The sequence below is a fragment of the Moschus berezovskii genome, chromosome 12 (genome assembly GCF_049115385.1).
Source record: "Moschus berezovskii isolate FMDL1 chromosome 12, NW_MosBer_1.0, whole genome shotgun sequence".
NCBI classification, from domain to species: Eukaryota; Metazoa; Chordata; class Mammalia; order Artiodactyla; family Moschidae; genus Moschus; species Moschus berezovskii.
In genome coordinates this window covers 90,386,665-90,413,453 of record NC_142471.1, presented here as the reverse complement: position 1 = coordinate 90,413,453, position 26,789 = coordinate 90,386,665, and the positions used below count along the sequence as shown (strand labels likewise).

The window sequence follows — 26,789 nt, the reverse complement described above, 5'->3', positions numbered from 1 at the left end:
ATCCACCACACAACCACACTGAGCTACCCACCAGCTCCGAAATCACCACAAACATCACCAGCCCTGCCTCTGAATAGCTTCCTCAATGCCTTTCTCAGTTCAGTTCAGTTCAGTCGCTCGGTCGTGTCCGACTCTCCGCGACCCCATGAATCACAGCACGCCAGGCCTCCCTGTCCATCACCAACTCCCGGAGCTCACTCAAACTCATGTCCACAGAGTCGGTGATGCCATCCAGCCGTCTCATTCTCCGTCGTCCCCTTCTCCTCCCGCCCCCAACCTTTCCTAGCATCAGAGTCTTTTCCAATGAGTCAACTCGTCGCATGAGGTGGCCAAAGTATTGCAGCTTCAGCAACAGTCCCTCCAATGAACACCCAGGATCGATCTCCCTTAGAATGGACTGGTTGGATCTCCTTGCGGTACAAGTGACTCTCAAGAGTCTTCTCCAACATCACAGTTTAAAAGCATCAATTCTTCGGTGATCAGCTTTCTTCACAGTCCAACTCTCACATCCATACATGACCACGGGAAAAACCATAGCCTTGACTAGACGGACCTTTGTTGGCAAAGTAATGTCTCTGCTTTTTAATATATTATCAAGGTTGGTCATAACTTTCCTTCCAAGGAGTAAGCGTCTTTTAATTTCAATGCCTTTCTCATCTCCACCTATTTTGAAGCTAACTCATCCTGCTCCTTCAGATCTCAGCTAAGACATTACCTGCTGTGGGTAAGAAGGTACGTAAGATGCCGCAAAACACATTCTCAAGCACTCCCCACAGCACCCAGCACTTACACCTATGAAACTGCAGCGTACAGAATCACTGGAACTGGAGACTCACTGGAGGAGAAGACAGTGCCCTCACCATGGCACCCCTTTATGCCCAGTGCCCTCAATATGGTAAGTACTCAGTAAATACTTGTTAGCTGAATGAATGACTGACACATTTCGGGTTTTTTAAAATCAAACATGTGACTCAATCATTGTGGCAAAATGTCCTGTTTTAAAAAACACATATCCCTTCTGTTGAAGTCTCTTAATTTTAAATGTCATTTTTAAAAGAGGGCTGATCAAATCTATAACATTTAAAACTGAGAAATATTAAAACATCAAAAATGAAAACTAAAGAACACATTTCCTTCATATAAAAGAATATTTAATCAGCATGCCACACTCACCTCTGTAAGCAATATTGCTAGCATATCCTGCCTCTGAAAACGTATTGCCAGATGTACCAGAGTATAGCCAACATCGAAAGCAGAAGGGCGATTCAGCAAGCGGACTTCATCTGCAGTGAGCTGGCGGGCAATGTCCCCTCCCGAAGATTTGTAAGCTTCAATAGCAGCTAAATCACCTTCTACAACACCTAAAACAAGCATCAGGACAGAAAACAAGTTTAATTCTATTTTTCTTCAAAAAGCACAAACCTGTAGCAGTCACTCAAAACTCTGATTCTCTGTGTTTCCTGGATCCCTGGGCATCATTCAAATGTCCTAAAGAATACAAAGGAAATTGCAGCGTATTCCTTTCCCTTCCATTTCCTTCCAGAATAAGAACTGCCTAGCTGGGCACTTACTAACCCATTAGTGCTGGCTCCATGCTCTGGTAAAGTTTAGAGAAACTATTAGAATATATTAAGAGGATCAAAGATCAACCGTCTAGTGTGAAGACATTAAAGCTCTGTTTTCTGGTCCTGGCTCCGCAGAAACCAAGGAGACAAGGACGTGCTTGCTGCTGTTGGGCAGGTCCCGCCCCCTCCCTTTTTACGGCTGCGCTGAGTGGCTCTGCAGGGACTTAGTTCCCCTCCAGGGATCAAACCCAGGTCCATGGCAGCAGAAGCGCCAAATCCTAACCACTGGACCACCAGGGGTGTCCCTATGCTGCATTTTTAAAGTTGAATCAAAGTAAACGCTGAGCCTTCCTTCCACGTTGCTGTTAACTGAGACAATAAGCAGTTAAAATAAATGTTTAATGTAAGTAAAAGTTAGCAATACTTTGATTTCAGAATTTCTCAGTCAAGTCTTCCTTATACCCATTAAGAATTATTAAATTATTAACACAGCAAAACTTGAGCTAGATAATTCTGAATAGAAATACGCTAAAACAAAATGCGATAAACCAGCTGGGGGTAGAGGTACAAAACAAATTTCCAATTTTCCCAAATCCATAAAGAACTTTCTGTTTCCATTAAACCATGTTATTATTATTAACACAAATTAATGTTAGGTAATAACAGAAATCTTATTTAGTAAGTACAGTGTATCTATGAATAATTAGCAAATAACCTTGGCAAAAAAATGAAGGTGCAGGTTGGCTTCACATTTACCACAAATAGTGGTACACACACACATACACACACCCCAAGACTGCAGGACTACATGTTTCCTAAATTACATCAAGAAAAATGTGTTACATAAAATGCTACTACTAGCTAAAAATATTTCTTAGTATACTTGCATTTTAAACTGCTATCTTGAATTAGGAATTAGATAAATAAGACTTGTTCCATAAAGTGTAATAGACTGGTTCAATGCAACAATCTCCCCCATTATTAAAAATAACAAAGCTTTAAAATGATAATTCCCACATTCACTGAATGCCCATGACACCCAGAGCAATATGCCAGGCAATGTGAGAAACGTAAAAACATGATTCCTATACTCAAAACAGCCCTTCATCATTTTTGTGAGCCATAAAAAGCCAGCTTCAAAGTTTTCCAACTCTGGGATCAAAGATCCATTCTGCAAAAATAGATCCTCTCCCCAGAAAGATGACCCCCAACCCCTGAAACACAACATTTTTCAGGTTAAGAACCCATGGTTTCAAATGATAATACCTTCCTAGATAATTTTTTATTTCACAGCAATATAGGTTAATACATTCCTCAACATAAACACCTAAGGACAGCTGTAGCCCCCACTCCAATACATAAAGGACTTCAACAAAACCTTCTGAGGCACAGCACCTTGGAGACGTCATCAGGGCTGAAACGTAATATAGCTGGCATGAGATAAAAGGAGATGGACTTCTCAAAAGAGCAAGCCTGGCGATCAGACACAGAAACCTAAAATCTACCTGTCTGAACGAACAGATGAGAATAATCTAGATGGGTTCATAACATTTTGAATAATTTAACGCAGCTTTTTTTTTTAACTGAACATGGCCTGTTCCATTTTTCATGTATACACTACTTCCTTACGAAGGCAACAACTTTTCACTTCAGCTCTAGCAAAGCTATTAACTACTCCTAGGTGCAGTACCACTGTACCTTTTACAGGTTTTAGCTTAAACCTAAAATTATATGCATCTATAAAATTTTGTGTGATATAAAAAATGTTCTAAGAACTTTCAAAAGCAACAAAAGGACCAAAAGTCTGATCAATTTACCTGCAAAAAGAGGAAGAGATCTTCTAAATTGCTGTCTTCACTATTTTTAGTTAATTCATCACACAGCTGATGCCTGGAAGGATCTCACCTCAGAAATACATGCTCAAGAATTCATTTCCTCTCTAATGTTTCTGAAGGATTTCTGTAACCAGAAACTAATTAGCTAGTCAAAGATGGGGAGGGGTACAGACCAAACAGCACAACAAACTCAGCAGTTGTGCTTTGGAATTATGACTTACAGTGTGCCTTCAAACTTAGTGTATTTTACCAAAACCAAGACTTCCAATGATGAACTGCATGGTATGTGGATTACATCTCAATAAAGCTGACATATATACATACAAACTGATTTCTATTTGGCCTAATCCAAGATCTCAAAAACAATTATTTCCCCTGACCACAAGCTCTGCGTTAAACTGCAAATGGGAAATGCTGCTGCGCCTAGCCTGGAATATTCACAGGAGGGCAGAAAATGAAGGTGAACAGAGATCTTGTACTCTGTTCTTCACAGCATAAAATAAATTTCCAAACTTTCCAGAACACGAAAAATACAAATTCAACTACAGGGACAAAATAATATTTAAAAGAAAAATACTTCATTGTCTAGTATTTTAGGAATACATAATTCCATTATTTTCATTAACCATAATTAAGAGCTTATAGTTTCGGTTACTGGTGAATTCTGGGCTACAAAAGATCAGTAAATTTATTACAAATCAAATTTCACAAGAACGTCAATGAACTGTCCAAATGTTTGTTGTATATCACTTACACACTGCTCAAGAGGAGCTAGTGATTAAAGTTTCTTCACAGATGGGTTTTCACTGTGAACACGGTGCCTAAAGGATCTGGCCTATACTGAGATAATTTAAGTTTTAGCTACCACTTGATTTCTTAGGGAGAAAAAAGCATCAGATTATATGCAAAGCAACTAAGAAAATGTCTTTGAGTCCTTCACATAACATTTTTACCACCTTTTAACATTAGGAGATAAAAGGAAAGCAGGAAGAAGGTAAAAGAAGTGGTAGGCAGGAAAATACAGTAAATAAGTCTAAGTGGTAAAACCTCACTTAATGCAACAAAGACCAGGAAAAAATGGGAAAGTTCCAGCAGAATAGAAATAGGTAACGTATACAAGCTTTCTAGGTTACTGACATCTCAGACTAACTCCAACAGTTAACGGAAGCTTCTTTCTCTGTAATATGCTGGTCTGAAAATTTAACAAACGTATATTACACACTCTGTCCCCTCCTACTCCAAGTGAAAGTGAAAGCGTTAGTCACTCAGTCGTGTCTGACTCTTTACGACGTCATGGACTGTTGCCCACCAGGCTCCTCTGTCCATAAAATTCTCCAGGCAAGAATACTGGAGTGGGTAGTCATTCCCTCCTCCAGGAGATCTTTCCAACCCAGGGACTGAACCCAGGTCTCCTGCACTGCAGGTAGATTCTCTACTTTCTGAGCCACCAGGGAAGCCCATGTTATGAAAACTAATTAAAAAGAGAGCTAAAGAAGATTAACTTTATAAAACTAATTGGCCATACCGTTTCGCATTCAAAATTGATTGAAACACACAACTAGCTAAGTGGTGGTACACAGTTACTGATAAAGTTAAAATACTTTTAAAAACAGAGACCTGAGAATAAGTAAAGCGAAAAACAAGAAGGAAAAAAAACCTCATACTGTTCCGCAAGGTGGGCCAGGAGTTGAATTTAACATTCTGAAGTCACAGGTCACAACTCACGGAGGACTTCACAGCTACTATGGAACTCCGTTGGTTAGAATATGGAGCTGGCTCATAGATATTTAGAAAACAGACTTATTTTTTCCCCCATATATGGCACAGTTTTCAAAGTTTTGCCTTGTTTCTTTTGACATAAAATCATAATGGTAACTAACTTTGAAAAGAATGCCAAATGGTAAAAAAAAAGCCAGGACTTACCTGAGCCCACATGGGCCAGCTCAACACTACCCTGGAGTTCTATGGTAGCTGTGACATCACAGCAAGCTTTATGCTGTGGGGTGAGGGTGGACTTGGAGTCAGCTGGCACAATTTCAGGAGCCCTTAAAGAGAAAAGTTAGCTTTAAGTGGTAATGTTCAGAATGCCCTTTACTCTGGTCAGTAGAAAGATGCAGATGTTGGTGGCTACAATGTCTGGACAGTTTTCCTCTACTCGGAGTCTAATTCCCTTAACTGTCTTTGCATACTAAAAAGGAAACTTGACCACCCAGTTCTTCAGACTCCTAACCATTTGGCTACAGTTCAAAGATGAACTTAAGACAGACATAGCCATCACTTTCAATACTCAAATAAATAGAAGCTGTTTTTTAAATAAAATGACCTCAATATTTTTAGGTGTATCTTAAGTACATGCAAGTTCGTGTCAATCCCAAAAACAGTTTGAGCAGACCAAACAAATCACCTTCTAGATGCATTTTTCACATAATAACCAATGGCAACAAGTCAAAATCTACCATTTCTATTCCTAGAATAGTGCTAATAAACAATACCTTTTCAAAAAACCAAGATGTGAAAATTATAAATTGGAAACAAATTCTTAATTGAATCTACACTTTATCAAGATGAATTTCTATTCAATTCATTCAATAAACTTACTTCATTATGAAAAGATCCTCTCTATTTTTGTCTGTGTTGTGTGGCCTGTGGGCTCCATTTCCCAATCAAGGACTGAACCCGGGCTACAGCAGTGAAGGCTGAGAATCCTAACCACTAACCAGGGAACTCCCAGATACATCCTCTTTAGAAAAATGAATTTAAATGATAGGGAAGTCAAAAGAATAATCTAAGGAACACCTTTAAATGTTCTATTATTAATCACAAGTGACGATAAATGCAGTTGACACTTTCGAGCTCTCACCCCTTACATCTTTGATAACTGCCATGGAAATATAAATCCCCACAGTCACCAAAAAAATACCTGAACTGACAGATACCTACAGAAGAAAGAAGATCTTGCCATGCAGGAAGAATTACTGCTAAAAGCACAATGGAAGGGTGGAAAGGTGATCAGAGATGAGGACCAAAGTTAATGGGTTAAAAATGAACGTGAGTTCCAATTAGAAAGGTTACTTAAAATGTTATCAAAAAGTCAACTGAAGGGATATTAAAGTTCTTCAAGAAAAAATTTCATCTGATCTACTGTCAAACTATCCTGGCCAAATTTAAAACTAATCATTAGATGTTTAAAGTTATACCATTTTAGATCAGCCTTCTCAGAGGAACTGAATTAGACTATTAGACGAAGTCTAGCTACTCTCTTCTACAAGTGAGAAAATTAGAGGGTAAATAAGCATTTTAAAAGGGGCAGAGAGATAAAAGAAAACCCCTCATGGCATAACTTTATACTTTTCAGATTACGTCCACATAACTCTTCTTCCAGCCAAAATATTGATAGAAGAGAATCATCAGATTGGAAAAGATATCAGTTCATCCTGATAAGGTCCTCAGAAAGAAGCACAAAACAAGGAAGTTGCTATAATTTGCTACTGCAAGAGAAGGTTCCACAGCTTCAGTAAACACTTAGGGCCCCACAACAATCCACAGAAAAATCCACATAAAACTGAGTGGTAAATTTTTCCCAAAAGTTTCAAGCCCATATGTTCAACAACTCATTAGACATCCTCACTATAGCATGCCTAAAACAGAACTTCATGTCTTCGATGTCTCGGAAAAATGATACTGTCAGCCAACCCAAGTGTCCATGCCAAAAACCCAAGTATCTTTCTTAATTCTCGCCTCAACTCCAGTATCAATTCTTTCAAGTTTTATCCATCCTACCTTTGTAAAGTCTCTCTCAAATATATCCTCCTTATTCCATCCACCACTGTCTCAACCTCAGCTCAAGGGTGCACTCTTTCTTATCTGAACTGCCATAATTTCCTTCTAAATGATCTGTCTGCCTCCAGTGCTGCCCCCTCCCAATCTAGTCTCTAGATGATGACTGGAATAAGCTTCCCAACCACACATCAGATGAAGGCAGTCCCCTTCCAAATGTTTACCACTGCCCTTACAGTTCAGTTCAGTTCAGTTCAGTCGCTCAGTCGTGTCTGACTCTCCGCGACCCCATGAATCACAGCACGCCAGGCCTCCCTGTCCATCACCAACTCCGGGAGTTCACTCAAACTCATGTCCACAGAGTCAGTGAAAAATATGGAACGCTTCACGAATTTACTGCCCTTACACTAAGAGCTAAAATCTTTAACCAGATTAAGAGGCCTTGAAAGGTCCAGCATTATTACCCTACAGCCATCTCTCTCACAGCTCCCATTCTACACTCCAACCTGCAGACTTCAACTGAATGGATGGGCCATGCTCTCTAGCCTCTGGGGTCTTAATGAAATCAATTCCCTTTGACAGAAACACTCTTTTCCCTCTTCTAAGGTTCTGGCTTAGATGTCATCTCTTCCTCAAAGTCCTCTCCAAATTTCCCAATGGGATTAGGGTACATACTTACTGCTCTAGCCTCCTTTATTTCCTCTCCTGAAATTATCAAACTACACTGACCAGACCACAAACTTACTGAGAGCCCTGACTTTTTTCTGAGTGCTTGGGAGCACACTCAATGATCGTCTGAATGTGTACATGAATGGAAAAAGAAAAGGTGAAAATTAAGACAACTCTGAAAAACAGTGGAAGGGTGGAACAGGTTGAACATTTGCCTCTGAGATTTTAAGATCCCTAATAAAGCCATAATTGTTTAAGCAGAAGTGCGATACTGATATAAAAAACAAAAATCAAAATCAAGAGCCTCAAAACAAATGAAGCAGAATTATTTTATATAAGACAGAACTACCCAAATCAAAGGAGAATTTAATAAATCAAAATGGGAATTACCTGGAAAAAACATTTTAATTCTCAGTTTAAAAAAAAAGACGGTGAAAGACAAAATGCTGTAACTCTCCCCACAAAAAAAGGTAAAGAAAATGTTCAACAAACATAATTGGTACATATCTGTAATATAAACATTATATTCACAAAGACTTCATACAACTTCATAAAATCACAAAGAATAGACAAAAGACATAAACCAATTCACAGAAAAAAATACAAATGACTGACTAAATGAGATAGCTTGCTTCTTTCAATAACAAACATCAGCAAAGGTACAGCTTTACAAGCAGTCTCTTACAGTGATGAGAATATAACCAGTCCAGTCCTTCCAGGAAGCAATTTACTAATATGCAAAAAATACCTCTGACACATTTACATCATTTGATCCTATTATCCCATTTCTGGGGACCTAAGAAAAGTATCAGAAATGCTGACAATTTTATTCCTCAAAACATTATGAGAATAAAAAATTTCCAAATAAATCAAAGGCCAGTAATAAGAGCTAGGTTAACAAAGTACAGCAACTCAAAGTCATAGCACACACCAATTTTTTTTAATGAAAATATTTTAATTACTTCAAAACGTAAACTTCAACAAGAAAGGAATGTAATTATTTCATTTACATAAAAATATTAAAAACTGAAAATACTCAAGATCCACAAAACACACACACATGAAAGATTTCTTCTATAGATAGCATAAACTGTATTTTCTTCATAGCGTCTCTTACCTCTGACATATTCTACAATTCTCTGCTTTTATTATTTAAAAATGAATCAAACTCATAAAGGAAGTCAGTATATAATGTCAAGTTTGACAAAACAAGAAAATATCGCTATGTCCATCAACAAATGAATAGACAAAGTGAGGCATATAAATGAAATGGAATTATTCCAACTTAAAAAAAGGACGGAAATTCTGACACATGTTACAACATGGATAAATCATGAAGACATTACACTAAATGAAATAAGCCAGTCACAAATGGACAAACAGCATGTGACTCCACCTCTAGGAGGCACCCAGAGTAGTCAAATTCACAGCAACGGGAGAGTGGCAGCTGCCAGGAGCAGGGAAAGAGAGAATGGGGACTTACTGTATGCAGAGTTTCAGTTCTGCAAGGTGGAAAAAGTTCTGGACACAGATAATGGTTATTTATGTTACAGAATAATGTGAATGTACCAAAGCCATTGAACCGTACACTTAAAAAGTTAAGATGACAAATTTTGTTATGTATCAGTTCAGTTCAGTCTCTCAGTCGTGTCAGACTCTTTGCAACCCCATGAATCACAGCACACTAGGCCTCCTTGTCCATCACCAACTCCCGGAGTTCACTCAAACTCATGTCCATCGAGTCGGTGATGCCATCCAGCCATCTCATCCTCTGTCGTCCCCATCTCCTCCTGCCCCCAATCACTCCCAGCATCACAGTCTTTTCCAGTGAGTCAACTCGTCGCATGGCCAAAGTATTGGAGTTTTAGCTTTAGCATCAGTCCTTCCAATGAACACCCAGGATTGATCTCCTTTAGAATGGACTGGTTGGATCTTGCAGTCCAAGGGACTCAAGAGTCTTTTCCATCGGACCTTACTTCTATCACCAGTCACATCCACAACTGGGTATTGTTTTTGCTTTGGCTCCATCCCTTCATTCTTTCTGGAGTTATTTCTCCACTGATCTCCAGTGGCATACTGGGCACCTACCAACCTGGGGAATTCCTCATTCACTATCCTATCATTTTGCCTTGGATACTGTTCAATGGGTTCTCAAGGCAAGTATACTGAAGTGGTTTGCCATTCCCTTCTCCCTATGTATATTTCATCACAATTAAATTTTTTAAAGGAAAACAATGACAAAAGGACAATATTCAGAGATATTAGAGGTCTTACCTCAAAAATCACCTATGTAGTGTTCCTCCCTCCTTCTCAAAAGATAAATGTTTATATTCACCTAATCACCTCCAACTGAGGCTCATCCTGTAAAACAAATGGTCTGGCCTCTGAAAACGTAATGACGTGAGTAAACAAAAACAAAGATAAAAACCACCTGAGGCACTGCTCAGATTACAGGAGATAAAACAACTAAACAACCTTGACTGAGTGGAGCTGGAACAGAAGTTATTAGTGAAACTAATGGTGAAGCTGAATGTGGATTTCAAATATTGGAGTTTCTGGATAATTATACTGTGTGAATATACAGGAGAAATGTGTTCTTAAAACATACAATGCTGAAATATTTAGAGTTAAATGTCATGACAGCTGGAGTTAACTCTCAAGTCGTTCAGGAAAAACTCTTACAGAGAGACGGAGACAGAATAAAAAAAAGAAAGCTCAAAATATGGCAAAGTACTAACAACTGGAAAACTTATTTCAAAAGCATTTGGTGTTCAATGTATTATATTTGTAACTTAGTTATTGGTTCTGAAATTTCTCAGAATGAAAGGCTGATGAGGGAAAGTGTGGTTATCTCCACAAAGAAGTGAAGGTGGAGAAAAGGAAACTTACTTTTCTTTATAAATTCCTTCTGTAACTGCTTGATTTTTATAACCGTAAGCATAGTTTATTAAATGTTTAAAGTTAAAGACATTTTATGGTAAACAGTAAAGTTTCCGGGAGTTTAAATATATCGTTTCATACTTAATATTTAAATGCTACTTTTGGATTTCATAATTCAATGTGTTCATTTAATGAAATGTTTTTAAAGAAAGAAAGCCTTCACTAAATCAGTGATGCACATTCGAACGTCAGTATCATACAACCAAGAATCATTAGACATATTCCCTTTCTCAGCAATAGGAGGCACATTATTAGCTGGCAGCCCTATGTAATCTATCATTTCTAAAAGCCAGAAATTACGTCTCAGGGACTAAAGGCAACCAGAAGAATCCTGCCAGGGCTCTATTTCTGCCATTGTCGTCCATCTGCCTTGACACACATATTCCTGGAAGCTTCTTTCTTATCCCAGGTGTCAGGAAGCACTATGAAAAGCCATACTGAACTGGCCAGGGGAAACACTTAAAATATTCCCTCCAGACTACAATCTTACATTTTGGAGAATTACCAAGATTCACTTAAAAACCATGACTTAAAATGTTATTTTAAAACAAGGGTTCCAAAAGCACAAAAGGAAATCCTTTGAAACTTGAAGAAAAACAAGACAGAACTAGCTGAAGACAATATTCCTTTCACAGTGCCGAAAAGAATTCCATTACCTGTAATATCAACTACCTAGGACAGGAAGGAGATCCACTACCAAAAATGTGTATGAAGTGAAGACACCACCGTCCTTATAGCTACACGCACATCTCACATGAAGAGTATCACACAGAGTTAACCAAGGACATACAAGGCACTGCCAGCATTGCAGCAGCCTGCTTTCCTTTTAAGGATGCAGTGCCAAAGATCTGCTGCAGGAGTCTGCATATATTCTGGATGCTATTAAAAGCTTTTAATAGAATATTGCAACTCAAACCAATTTTTTTAATGTTTTTAAAAAGTGTGATGGTTTTGAATGTCAAAGACTAAGAAGACCTTTTTTGCAGGCTTCACATTCATTCATACGTAAAGCGATGTATTAAGGAAAAAGGGACACTAAATAAGAGTATCTTTCAGGAGGACAGCTTGGTATCAATATAAAACCAACCTTACAAGCAAATAAAATGGTCCAGCAGTTACAGAATAACCATAGCTTAAAACTAAGCAATTCCACAAGGCAGGAAAAATTCTAAAGATGGAAAGAGACGCAGTTTATCAGGTATAAGCAAACACAGCAAAGCAAACAGAACAAATACTAGTAAAATACCATACTAAAAATCAAGCTCAAATAATGTGCCCTAGCTATGGAATGCTGAGAAATATTAGCAAGTAATAAGATTACCTTCAGTTCAGTTCAGTCGCGTCCAACTCTTTGCGACCCCATGAATCACAACACGCCAGGTCTCCCTGTCCATCACCAACTCCCGGAGTTCACTCAAACTCATGTCCATCGAGTCAGTGATGCCATCCAGCCATCTCATTCTCTGTCGTCCCCGTCTCCTCCTACCCCCAATCCCTCCTAGCATCAGACTCTTTTCCAGTGAGTCAACTCGTCGCATGAGGTGGCCAAAATATTGGAGTTTCAGCTTTAGCATCAGTCCTTCCAATGAACACCCAGGATTGATCTCCTTTAGAATGAACTGGTTGGATCTCCCTGCAGTCCAAGGGACTCTCAAGAGTCTTCTCCAGGATACGGCAATAAACTTCACTTGCTGCTACTGCTGCTGTTGCTGCTAAGTCACTTCAGTCGTGTCCGACTCTGTGTGACCCCACAGACGTCAGCTCACCAGGCTTCCCCACCCCTGGGATTCTCCAGGCAAAAACACTGGAGTGGGTTGCCATTTCCTTCTCCAATGCATGAAAGTGAAAAGTTAAAGTGGAGTCGCTCAGTCATGTCCGACTTGTAGCGACCCCATGGACCGCAGCCTACCAGGCTCCTCTGTCCACGGGATTTTCCAGGCAAGAGTACTGGAGTGGGGTGCCATTGCAGCATACTTATTTAGCTGACTCGAAAAAGAAGCTTGAAAACATTAATATTAATTGGCATCAAACATCGTTCAAAAGTCCCAGTAACAGCATTTCTTTCAACCAAATCAAGAAGAAAAAACACCACCACACTGTGAATAAGAAATATATAGTCTTCATCTACTATTCCTGGCATATAACTCCTAAAACCCTTGTAATTTCCTATTAAGAGCCAGAAAGGAATCTTTTAATATAGTACTTAGTTGTGTTCTCAGTTCCTACATAGTTCCAGAATGATAAAGATGAAATAAATAGGACTTTTTTGTTATTCATATAGCAAGCCCTTTCAAACAAACACCTCTGAGCTTATGTTAATAAGGTGACTTTTAGGAAAGCCCCTAAAGATGGAGGCTGGTTGCCAGGGGAACCAACCCAATGATTCCAAGATTGGAATGTTCAGCCCCACCCCACTACCACCTCCTTAGGAGGAGATGGGCTGAAGGTTGAAACAATCACCAGTGTCCAATGATTTAATCCACTGTGCCTCCATAAAAATCCCTGGTGCTGGATTTAGAGAGTTTCTAGGCTGGTGAACCTGTGGAGGTGCTGTGAGAATCCCTTCCCATTCCATGCCATGTGCATCTCCTCCACCTGGCTATTCCTGAATCATCTATTTTAATAATAAAAAAGCAACCTAGTAAGTAAACTATTTCCCCGAATTCTGTAAGCCATTCCGACAAATTGAACCCAAGGAGGTGACTGTCAGAACCTAGGATTTATAGTCTACAGTCAGAAACACAGGTGACAACCTGGATGAGTACTGGCATCTGAAGGGGGTAGGAAAGAAGGAGACAATCTAGTGAGACTGAGCCCTTAAACTGCGGGATCTGAGGCTATTTCCAAGTAGACATCCGCAAGAAAAAGAAAAGCAAAAAAGCAAAATGGCTGTCTGAGGAGGCCTTACAAATAGCTGAGCAAAGAAGAGAAGCTAAAGGCAAAGGACAAAAGGAAAGATACCCACTGAATGCAGAGTTCCAAAGAACAGCAAAGAGATAAGAAAGCCTTTCTCAGTGAACAATGCAAAGAAACAGAGGAAAACAATAGACTGGGAAAGAGGAGAGATCTCTTCAAGAAAATGAGAGATACCAAGGGAACATTTCATGCAAAGATGGGCACAATAACGTACAGAGCTGGTATGGACCTAACAGAAGCAGAAGATATTAAGAGGTGGCAAGAATACAGAGAAGAACTACTCAGAAAAGATCTTAATGACCCAGAAGCCACAATGGTGTGATCACTCGCCTAGAGCCAGACATCTTAAAGTGAGAAATCAAGTATGCCTTAGAAAGCATCATTACGTACGAAGCTAGTAAAGGTGATAAAATTCCAGTTGAGCTATTTCAAATCGTAAAAAATAATGCTGTGAAAGTGCTGCACTCAATAGGCCTGCAAATCTGGAAAACTCAACAGTGGCCACAGGACTGGAAAATGTCAGCTTTCATTCCAATCCCAGAGAAAGGCAATGCCAAAGAATGTTCAAACCACCGCACAATTGCACTCATCTCACATGCTAGCAAAGCAATGCTCAAAATTCTCCAAGCCAGGCTTCAACAGTACATGAACCGAGAACTTCCAGATGTTCAAGCTGGATTTAGAAAAGGCACAGGAGCCAGAGATCAAATTGCTAACATCTGCTGGATCACAGAAAAAGCAAGAGAGTTCCAGAAAAACATCTACTTCTGTTTTATTGACTACACCAAAGACTTTGTGTGGATCACAACAAACTGTGGCAAATTCTTCAAGAGATGGGAATACCAGATCACCTGACCTGCTTCCTGAGCAAACCGTATGCAGGTCAAGAAGCAACAGTTAGAACTGGACATGGAACAACAGACTGGCTTGGGAAATCTGCCCCTGCCACCTCCACCATTACACACACACACCACATACACATCCAGTAGCCATTAATGCTACAAATGTAATCTAAGGTTACAGATACATACAACTGAATTTTTTCTTACACACACACCTATATGCTACCTTTGTCTAAAAAAGGATAACAACGTAGTGACATCACATCTGGTGAGTCAGTAAGCCTCTTTGTGCCTCAACTTCTCTCATTATATAACAAAATAAGACTCTTGTTATGACACTGAACTAGTAAAGATTAATTTTTTCTGAAACTGTCAAATTAAGATGCTCTTTGTAATTCCCGCCCCGCCCTCACAGTGGTCATGTATAGATGTGAGAGTTGGACTGTGAAGAAAGCTGATGGCCGAAGAATTGATGCTTCTAAACTGTAGTGTTGGAGAAGACTCTTGAGAGTCCCTTGGACTGCAAGGAGATCCAACCAGTCCATCCTAAAGAAGATTAGTCCTGGGTGTTCACTGGAAGGACTGATGCTAAAGCTGAAACTCCAATACTTTGGCCACTTGATGTGAAGAGTTGACTCAATGGAAAAGACCCTGATGCTGGGAGGGATTGGGGGCGGGAGAAGGGGACAACAGAATGAGATGGCATCACCAACTCGATGGACATGAGTTTGAGAGAACTCCGGGAGTTGATGAAGGACAGGGAGGTCTGGCGTGCTGCGATTCATGGGGTCGCAAAGAGTCGGACACAACTAAGCAACTGAACTGAGCTTGTAATTTTTTTAAATGTCATTTGTATTAACTTCCTATTGCTGCTTCTAATAAATTACTACAAATCTAGTGACTTAGGGCTTCCTTGGTGGCTCAGCTTGTAAAGAATCCGCATGCAATGTGGGAGACTTGGGTTCAACCCCTGGGTTTGGGAAGACCCCCTGGACAAGGGAAAGGCTACCCACTCCAGTATTCTGGCCTGGAGGATTCCATGGACTATCCATGTGGTCACAAAGAGTCAGAGACAACTGAGGGAATTTCACTAGTGACTTAATACAAATTTTTTATCTTAAAATTTAGGAGAGGTCAGAAGTTCCACAGGGGTCTCACTGGGCTAAAATCCAGGTGCACTCCACAGGGAGAGTCTGGGGTAGCTGTGCCTTCTCCATCTTCTAGGGGCTGCCAGCATTCCTTAGCCAAGAGCCCTGCACCACTTACCACCTCTGCTGCTCCACTGCCCCCTCTCATCCTCCCATCTCTCTCCTTCACCAATTAAGGACCCACATTACCCTGGGCTCGCGAGGATCATCTGGGATAATCTCTCCAACTCAAGGCCCTTGAATTACATTTTTTGCCAAGTAATTAGCAGCATATTCATACATTCTGGGGACTAGGATTTAGGCCTTTTGGGGGGCCTGGAGGATATTGTTCTGCCTGCCAAACTTTTTAAATCAGTCATGTACATCAGAGAAAACCCAAAGGGCTGGGGATAAGTGCCTACAAGCAAGTCAAGTACCAGGCAAGTAAAAAAATACAAATTTGGACACTAACTCGTCATTAACATTGCATTTTTCCAAGATACCTAATGTTTTGTTTTCAGACAATTTAATAAAATACCTCGGCAGAGTAAATTAATAATTTTTAAGGCTAAAGGAATACTTTACTGAACTATAAAACATAAGTTTCTATCTTTTTTTTGGTTTACACAATAACTTATACGCCCTGAATTACCTCTAAAGTTAAAAAGTCAGTCACTAAGACGTCTGAGATCATGGCGTCTGGTCCCATCACTTCATGGGAAATAGATGGAAAAACAGTGGAAACAGTGTCAGACTTTATTTTTTGAGGCTCCAAAATCACTGCAGATGCTGACTGCAGCCATGAAATTAAGAGATGCTTACTCCTTGGAAGGAAAGTTATGACCAACCTTGATAGTGTATTAAAAAGCAGAGACACTACTTTGCCAACAAAGGTCCGTCTAGTCAAGGCTATGGTTTTTCCCGTGGTCATGTATGGATGTTAGAGTTGGACTGTGAAGAAAGCTGATCGCCAAAGAATTGATGCTTTTGAACTGTGGTGTTGGAGAAGACTCTTGAGAGTCCCTTGGACTGCAAGGAGATCCAACCAGTCCATTCTAGAGGAGATCAATCCTGGGTGTTCATTGGAAGGACTGATGCTAAAGCTGAAACTGCAATACTTTGACCACCTCATGCGACGAGTTGACTCACTGGAAAAGAGTCTGATGCTGGGAAAGGTTGGGGGTAGGAGGAGACGGGGACAACAGAGAATGAGATGGCTGGATGGCATCACCGACTCTGTGGACATGAGTTTGAGTGAACTCTGGGAGTTGGTGGTGGACAGGGAGGCCTGGCGTGCTGTGATTCATGGGGTCACAGAGAGTTGGACATGACTGAGCGACTGAACTGAACTGAATACGTCTGAATAAATGGATAAAATCATTGTTGTCTGTTAAGTCAAGAATTTCCTTTTCTGTTTTGATGTTGTAATTTTCTTAGTATAAATCACCTTATTATCATTCCAGTACACAACACTACCATCCCTCAAAAACTAATACATGACTTTTTCTTCCATCGAAGTTAATTTTGTTTGGGTTATTGCACAAGACTCCTTTCATTTGACCAGACAGTGTATCTCAAAATTAATAATTAAAAAAGTCATTATAGAAAAGTACACATTGCAACACGTATTTCTGGATGTAACACTGTGATTTATAGGGAAAAAATATCATCATTCAGATGACCAGATATATACATATATATATATGCAAAATTCAGACTTAAATTGAAGAAATTAGGGAACTGGACCATTAGGTATGACCTAAATCAAATCCCTTACGATTATACAGTGGAAGTGTCAAATAGATTCAAGGGATTAGATCTGACAGTCAGACAGCCTAAAGAATTATGGACAGAGGTTCGTGATAGTGTACAGGAGGCAGGAACCAAGACCATTCCCAAGAAAAAAGAAATGCAAAAAAGGCAAAATGGCTGTCTGAGGAGGCCTTACAAATAGCTGAGAAAAGAAGAGAAGCTAAAGGCAAAGGATAAAGGGAAAGATATACCCATCTGAATGCAGAGTTCCAAAGAACAGCAAAGAGATAAGAAAGCCTTCCTATCTGATCAATGCAAAGAAATAGAGGAAAACAATAGAATGGGAAAGACTAGAGATCTCTTCAAGAAAATGAGAGATACCAAGGGAAGATTTCATGCAAAGATGGATACAATAAAGGACAGAGCTGGTATGGACCTAACAGAAGCAGAGATATTAAGAAGAGGTGGCAAAAATACACAGAAGAACTGTACAAAAAAGATCTTCAGGATCCAGACAATCACAATGGTGTGATCACTCACCTAGAGCCAGACATCCTAGAATGCCAAGTTAAGTGGGCCTTAGGAAGCATCAATACGAACAAAGCTAGTGGAAGTGATGGAATTCCAGTTGAGCTATTTCAAATCCTGAAAGATGATGCTGTGAAAGTGCTGCACTCAATATGCCAGCAAATCTGGAAAACTCAACAGTGGCCACACGACTGGAAAAAGTCAGTTTCCATTCCAATCCCAAAGAAAGGCAATGTCAAAGAATGTTCAAACTAATGCACAATTGCACTCATCTCACACGCTAGCAAAATAATGCTTAAAATTCTCCAAGCCAGGATTCAACAATACGTGAACTGTGAACTTACAGATGTTCAAGTTGGATTTAGAAAAGGCATAGGAACCAGAGATCAAACTGCCAACATCCACTGGATCACAGAAAAAGCAAGAGTGCCAGAAAAACAACTACTTCTGCTTTATCAACTACGCCATATATTTGATTGTGTGGATCACAACAAGGTGGAAAATCCTTCAACAGATGGGAATACCAGACCACCTGACCTGCCTCCTGAGCAAACTGTCAAGAAGCAACAGTTAGAACCAGACATGGAACAATGGACTGGCTCCAAACTGGGAAAGGAGTATTTCAAAGCTGTCTATTGTCGCCCTGCTTATTTAATATATGCAGAGTACATCATGCAAAATGCGGGGCTGGATGAAGCCCAAGCTGGAATCAAGATTGCCGGGAGAAATATCAATAACCTCAGATATGCAGATGACACCACCTTTAGGGCAGAAAACGAAGAAAAACTAAAGAGCCTCTTGATCAAAGTGAAAAATGATAGTGAAAAAGTTGGCTTAAAACTCAACATTCAAAAAACTAAGATCACGGCATCCGTTCCCAGCACTTCATGGCAAACATGGGGAAACAATGGAAACAATGAGAGACTTTATTTGGGGGCTCCAAAATCACGGCAGATGGTGACCGCAGCCATGAAATGAAAAGACCCTTGCTCCTTGGAAGGAAAACTATGACAAAGCTAGACAGCATATTAAAAAGTAGAGACATTACTTTGCCAACAAAGGTCCGTCTAGTCAAAGCAATGGTTTTTCCAGTAGTCATGTATGGATGTAAGAGTTGGACCACAAAGAAATCTGAGTGTCAAAGAATCGATGCTTTTGAGCTGTGGTGTTGGAGTAGACTCTTGAGAGTCCCTTGGACTGCAAGGAGATCCAACCAGTCAATCCTAAAGAAATCAGTCCTGAATATTCATTGGAAGGACTCATGCTAAAGCTCCAATACTTTGGCCACCTGATGCAAAGAACTGACTCCTTGGAAAAGACCCTGATGGTGGGGAAGATTGAAGGCGGGAGGAGAAGGGGACAACAGAGGATGAGATGGTTGGATGGCATCACTGACTCAATGGACACAAGTTTGAGCAAGCTCCAGGAGTTGGTGAAGGACAGCAAATTCTGGCATGCTGCAGTCCATGGGGTCACAGAGTGTCGACACAACTGAGCAACTGAACTGAAATATATATAAATATATATATATATTTGACCTTCATCCACTGTTCCTGGCTCACAGCCTCTCCAAACCCTTAAACTTCCTGAGTGATAAAAGCAGTGAGATAATATTTGGTCTCTTTTCCTCAGCTCCTGAAAACACATCAGGGTAGGTAACTTTTGTATCCCACCCCAAGGTGGGGGCTGGCTGCCAGTGGAAGTAGCCATGTGATTAGAGGGTTGTGATGTTCAGCTCCATCCACTATACCACCCTGACATCCAGAGAGGGGAGAGGGGAGAGAAGCAGGAGACTCCAGTGACCAATGATTTAATTAACCATACCTATGTAATATGGCCTCCGTAAAACCCCAAAAGGACAGGGTTTCAAGAGCCTCCAGCCTGGTGATCTCACAGAGATTTGAGGAGAGTAGCACACTTGGAAAGAGCATCACGGAAGCTCCATGCCCCTTCCCCAAACCTTACTCTCTACACATCTCTTCCATCTAGATGTTCATCTGTATCCTTTACCATATCCTTTTATAATAAACCAGTGACCCAGTAAGTAAACTGCTTCTCTGAGTTATGTGAGGTGTTCTAACAAATTTATCAAACCCAAGGTGCGTGAGGGTGGGAGTGTCATGGGAACCTCTGATTTACAGGCAGACAGGAGTAGAGGTTAACAACCTGGGCTTGGGGCTAGCTTCTGACATGTGAAGTGGAGGGAGGTCTTCTGGGACTGACTCCTTCACCTACAGGATTTGATTCAACCTGCAAATCCTATAGGATAGACAGTATCAGAATTGAGTTGAACTCTCAGGCACCCTGCTGGTGTTTTGAGAATTACCTGTTGAGACATGAGGAAGCTCCCCAATACTGACACACGTTGGAATTGAAACCCTTTACAAAAGAGGAAGAAAATACCACTAAATAAAACCTTAGTAATTCACTTCCTTGAGAAAAACCATCATACACATGATTTTTAATACCAGTACCAAAATAAATGGAAAAGACCATTTTAAAATGCAAAAAGCCTATACACTAATTATTGTTAAAATGAAAAAAGTGTTAATGAAAGCAATACATTCTGACATGTTTAACAACGCACAAGTTCTAGACATTTCTACAGTCTACAGTTAACATCTAACACTCTGGAGTGGACACATGCATGTAACACTGTATATAGTAAGGGGGCCAAAATATAATTGGCATAAATACAGTATATAACTGCCACAAATATTACTTTTCAACAGAAGTTATAAGAAAGAGAAAAACATTCTATCAAATACAACAAAATGTTTGCAGACACTTTGTAAGAAAAAATTAAATCTAATGTATCTCCTATGTTTTAAGAATCATCAATGTTTAGACACACCAGAATTTTGCTCAGTAATAAGATTACAATCCTCGTGACTCCATTTCAACATGCTCCATGATAATGAGATTCTGGGTTAGCTCATCAGTCTGATTCTCAACAGGGGTACACCAGTACATACTGTAGGTCACCCCAAAGCTTGGGGGCAACAGAGATGTTACTAATGCATATGTTCTCTCTAATGCCATTGCCAAGCACAATTCTTTTCCTCCTATGCCTTCAACAGCACTCCTTTCTCACTGTCCTCCAATATCAAATCCTTTCCATCTTCATCAGCAGGGTCACTGGACAAGTTAAACGTAAGAAATATGCAGCTGCTTAAGGCAAAATGCAAAACAGGAAGCAACATGTCCAATGGTAACTGAACAAAAACTTTTCAAGAAAAAAACTTTAGTTTAGGACTCAAGGTATAGAAAACACATACAATAATTTTTTCCCTTATATATTCATCAAGCTATCAAATATTCATCAGGAAGATGGAGAAATTAAATGTAAAGAAGTCTGACTTCAGATTTTCCATATCCATAGACCACCTAGTGATAAACTGAGACCTCTTAAAATAAGATCCATGGGACCTACTTGCTGTCTTAACCTGACAAGAAGCCAAGTTGGTTGAGGGCAGTCTGTAAGGTGAAAAGTACAGAAAGGTGGGGAGAAAGCAAAGTGGAGAAATTTAAGAGAGAAGCAAAAAGCTTTGTCTCTGAAAGGTCTACTTGTCCAGATCCCAGTTTCCACAAAAGTTTATTCACTGATTAACAAAAATTTCAATGTCTGCTATGTATCAGGCATTGTTTAAAGTACTAGGAAACAGCTGTGAACAAAACAGACAAAATTCCTGGTCATCATAAAGCTTAAGTTCTTGTGTACTTATAGCTGATTCACATTGCTGTACAGTAGAGACCAATAGAAGATTGTAAAGCAATTATTCTCCAATTGAAAATAAATCTGCTAAAAAAGTTTTAAATTTTAAGAAAGAGACAAATGAGATGATTTCTAATAAGTATACTAGGAGGTTAACAAGTGTTGTGAAGAAAATGAAAGTTGGGAGAAAAGGATAGAGAACAGGACTGAAACTTCAGATGCAGCAGTCAGGGAGGCCTCCCGGAGAAGATGACCTGTGAGAAAGTACCTGCAGGAGGCACAGGCGCCAATCCTGCAGTCTACAGAAAGTGATCCAGGAAGAGGAGACAGACAGTGCACAGGCCTTGAGGCTTCTCTGCAGGTAAGAAAGGTTGCAAGACTTGCCGGAATCAGAGAGAGAAAATGTGTCTAAAAATGGGGGAAGTAGGTGTGGGACAGAGAGCAGAGAGAGCCTATAAAATTGGCTTTTACTGTGAGCAACACAGGGAATCACTGGAGGGCTCTGAGTGGAGTAGCTCCTATTCTGAGAACAATTTGTAAAGAAGGATACAAACAAAGAGATGATCACAGCTTGGACCAGGGTGATGACAGGTGACCAGATTCTAGATATATTTTGAAGACAGAGCCACTGAGAACGAAGTATAAGAGAAAAAGGAGAAAACCGAGGATGACCAAAGCTTTGGACACAGCAAATATAAATGAACTTGCTGGGTCCAAAGTCATCAACCAACATGGGAGAGGGAGAGAACAGATTTGAGAGGCTTGCTCAGTTTTAGCCTCACTGAGTTTGAAATACTACATATTCAAGGAAAAATGATAAAGAGGTAGCAGCTGGATATGAGAGTCTAGGGTTCAGGCATACAAGAAGTTACTGTACAGATTTAACCTGAGATTCTTATCTGACCCTGTGTCCTTTCAAGGGATCAATCCGGGGGTCCCCTGTTGTTCTTCTAAAGGGCAGCTGATTCGGTAGAAGAGCAGCACTAAAATAACGTGTTAGGTGGTGCTGCCTTAATTCTAGGGACATCATCATCTATCCAGTGAGAAAGGGAGACCATGATTAGAACCAACAGAGCTCCCAGAAAACAACCTGGCACTAAACTGCAGACATTCCAGAGAGAGGCGCACATTTAAACCACATCTCTGCCTCTACCATTTGGGCACCCACTCCCAGATTCCTTTTCTTCTGGCTTTGGCACTGCTGTCCCCAACGTCCCCTCACCACACAAGAGAATATGACTGAGGTGAAACTTATACCCAACAGTCACATAAAAGATACTTTCTTAATACTGTGGAAACTTCAGCTTTAGCCTTCTCAATACTGAATCTTCATTCCCATTTTAAAATGCTGGCCTGAGGTTGAGATTTATTTCAATTTCAAATGGGAAAGTCTCACATTTTATACTTAGTATAAATTTTATGCATAGTATACACTTTATACTTAGTGTACATACTTTGGAGATAATTTTTTTTAGTATATAGGCTACCAAAGCGAGTACTAAGATGGCTTTATTAAATGTCTAAATCGGTAAACCATAATATACCATATCTAATGAAATCTGGAAAGCATAAGGCAGACAGAAAGGCAGAAGATTAATTTTCAATACATGTGGACTTCTGCTAACCCAACACAATGCAAACAACTAAAAGTTAACATATTTCAATGATATTTACAAATAAGGATATGACTATCCAACAAAGACAGGACCAAAATCTTTCATACAACTGTTTAGAACCGTATTATACAGTGAAAACTCAGAAATACTTGCTGGTAGGAAAGAGAATCCACAGTACCAAGAACCAATCAATTCCTAGCCCTAAGAACCTAGAAACTCTGGAGTATGTGGGAATGGGGACTTGACTTTGCTCAGTTATAAGAATTCAAAGAGGCAAAAAGATGGTTATCCAAAAAAATTCAATATATGGAAAGAAAGACAAACATCAAGAAGACACAATAGTCAGAAATGCAAGAAATAACAGCCATAAAGACAAAGATATACTGACAGGTCTAACTTGTGCATGTCAAGGGGAAAAAATATTTCAAAGCAGTTCTTATCATTAGATCCACTAACGTGAAGAAACAGTCACCCTAAAGAGGTTAAAAAAATCACTGCAATCTAGTTTCTTACCTTCTATAAACGTACAGGTACTATAACACCACCTTACAGTTAATATTAACATATTACACTACTGCCTGCAAAAATAATCTTAACAGTGCTCCAGAAAGCAGATGGGTAATTAAAGGACAATCACACCTAGATACAAAGGATCGCGTACGATTCCATCTGTACGGAATATTCACAATAATAGCTACTGAAACAGAAAGCAGACTGCTGAGGACCGGGGACTTGGAGGTGTGGGACAACTGCTTAAATGGGTGATGGGTTTCTTCCAGGATGATGAAAATGTTTCAGAACCAGATGGAGGTGATGGTTGCACAAAACTGTGGATGTGCTAAATACCACCGAATTGTTCACTTTCGAAATGATGAGTTTTATGTTATGTGAATTTGACCTCAATTTTTAAACATTCATAATAAATAAAACCCTTCTGTATCTCCGGGTTTTAAAAAAAAGAAAAAACATTCACACCATATGTGTTACCTCTATTTGGGGAGAGAAAAAGAATCGATGGGCTGTAATGGGACAGCACAGATGGCTGAAGACAGCTCAATGTGCTTTCATTTCCCATCCTCAGCATAGGAGAAAACTGGAGCTAATGGTTACTACGTGCTGGCTGTGTCTGGTGTTCAGAAGGGCTCATCGGCTGGCACTTTCTTGGGGGGCCAGGACAAAGCTAAAACAAAAAAACAGATTTCTTGAAACCTACTCTTTGGACTTGTAGGTTCGTAAGTTATGTACTCCATATTCTTGGGGCTATATTCAGGAGGATAAACAAACTTAATTGGTACTGGGAAATACACAAACACACCACACACACCCCCACCACCCTAAGCCATGTTTAAGGCATAGCTATTATTCCACACAAGATTTAACTTTAGCAGTCACTCAAAATTTTCTTTACAAAAGTGAATGTCAAAGTAAACACCCAAACCAAATAATTTAAATTTATATAATTCAAATAGCTAATCTACTCAAAAGTGGTGGGGGGCATACAAATAACTGCTTTCGTGAATTACATCGTAAATAATTAACTCACAAGATCAGTAACTGGAGAAAATCTTACTCTCACAACATGTCTCTGTCCCTTAACAGCTCTGAGCCAGTAACTGAGGCTAACATCCAGCATTTCCTTAGGAAAGTACCAAAACACAAAACACACAAATCATAATTTGAACTACAGAATCAGCTGGCCACATGAACTCAGTTTCACGAAGTTTGCAAATATTCACTACAAGACATTCACAAAAAATTAACATCAGCATTTTCAAGGTCAGTATTATGTCTGTTCAACTTCTAGGAGTCACACATTTTTGTGGTATTTTTAACATCTGACTGAAGCTTCTACCATCACAAGACGCTCACACTGTGTACAGACACTCGGAAGCTGCAGCTGGCACGCCTCAGTCACATCTTGTTACAATAAGCAGAGTAGCAGTTTTAAACTGCAGGTATATTATTTTACTACAGATATGTAAAAAACTCTGCTATAACTTGACATTTTTCTCTCTAAAGATGGAAAGACACATGCACAATGAAATGGCAGGCAATATAGGACAATGTTACAACAAGATCACAAATTCAGAGGTTCTTATGCATGCACTCTGCGAGTGTAGCTATCATGCTGAATGAACTAAATGCTAAATAATGTTGACCTTCCTTATATCTTTCATGTTACTTTTAATATCTTTTTCCAATCCATTCAAATGACAAGATCACAAATTCAGAGGTTCTTATGCATGTACACTGGGAGTGTAACTACCATGCTGAATAAACTAAATGCTAAATAGTTTCCTTCCTTATATCTTTCATGTCATTAATATCTTTTCCCAACCCATTCAAAAAACGCAGAAACTTACCCACACAAGCATTGAGGAACAGCCAGTCAGTCTTTTTCATCCTGTTTTTAATTTGCTTTAGTTTTTTGAAGTCCACTTCAAGTTCCTCCTTGCTGCCAACAGCACCAGCCAGCTCAATCCTCTGGAAATCCATTTTCACCTCCGAGTCCCGTTTCATGGTTGGCGGCGATCTTCTCTGGCTGTTGCCACTGCTACAACTTCCTCTCCATCGAGCTCTGTCTTGCTCATTAATTATTGAAGAAGCCTCTTCAGCCTCTGCCAACTCGATTGCTTCAATATTATTAGGTCTGGGATGATCGCAAACAACACATTTTTTAGCCTTGGCCCAGTTTTCATATGTGCAAATAGAACAAGTCCAATGCTGGGTCCTTGTGTTCAGTTTATTTCTATCATTGTATTCCTCACAAGGATCAACAGAAAAAGCAACTGGTCTTGAGCCAGATCCTGAGGATTGAGGAGATTCTGTGGGACTCCTGGTCCTGCGCTGGGATAAGCACTGAGTGCATCTGATTGCTCTTGGCCAGTTCAAGTATGTGCACATGTGGCATGACCATTTATTGGCATTTTCCATGCTATATGAAGATTTAACCCTCGGTCTTGCACTAGAGTCTGGACAGATCAAAGGACTACTTCCTCCTTCGGTGCTAGAAGGATCCCAATCTCTACCAATATCACTTGAACCACTTTTAAATGGATCTTCTGTAATAATTGTTCCACTAGGTCTCTGGGCACGACACATAGTACACTTGATTGCAGATGGCCAGTTTTCATACGTACAGTATTCACAAGCCCACTTAATTCCACGTTCTGACATTGTGCACTTCTTGAAGTGAGTTATGTCAGGCAGGAAGCTATAAATAATTAGGACATGGTTATTAAAACAATAGCTACATAATTTCACCCCTGAAAACATGCCCAAAATATAAAAGTAACCTCAACTTATAAAATATCAATTTCTCAAGATACGCATGTAACATTTCATACTGAAATCTTTTTTTTTTTTTAATTTCCAGAGAGACACTGGAGATAGTTTCCAAAAAAAAAACTTAGACCTGGGGATTTAATGAAAATGTACTTTGGAATGCAAGAGAGACAGGCAAAGGGAAGTTTGTTCTAAGAGAGGAGGAGGTTAAAGCAGGAAGCC

The 26,789-nt window shown here is 39.7% G+C and overlaps 1 protein-coding gene across 3 annotated transcripts in view; it reads right to left on the bottom strand.

Annotated features, from left to right (window-relative positions):
• Positions 1 to 26,789, bottom strand: part of ZRANB1 (zinc finger RANBP2-type containing 1) — a 78,024-nt gene that overhangs the window by 21,728 nt on the left and 29,507 nt on the right. For 2 of the 3 annotated variants that reach the window (XM_088842414.1, XM_088842415.1), the window contains 2 exons: positions 25,646 to 26,496; positions 1,174 to 1,361 (listed from right to left, as the gene is read on the bottom strand). In XM_088842414.1, the coding sequence (XP_088698540.1) occupies positions 1,174 to 1,361; positions 25,646 to 26,496 (1,039 nt within the window). Of the gene's footprint in view, positions 1 to 1,173; positions 1,362 to 5,323; positions 5,446 to 25,645; positions 26,497 to 26,789 lie in introns of those variants that run through there. The other variant, XM_088842416.1, reaches the window with a different exon arrangement.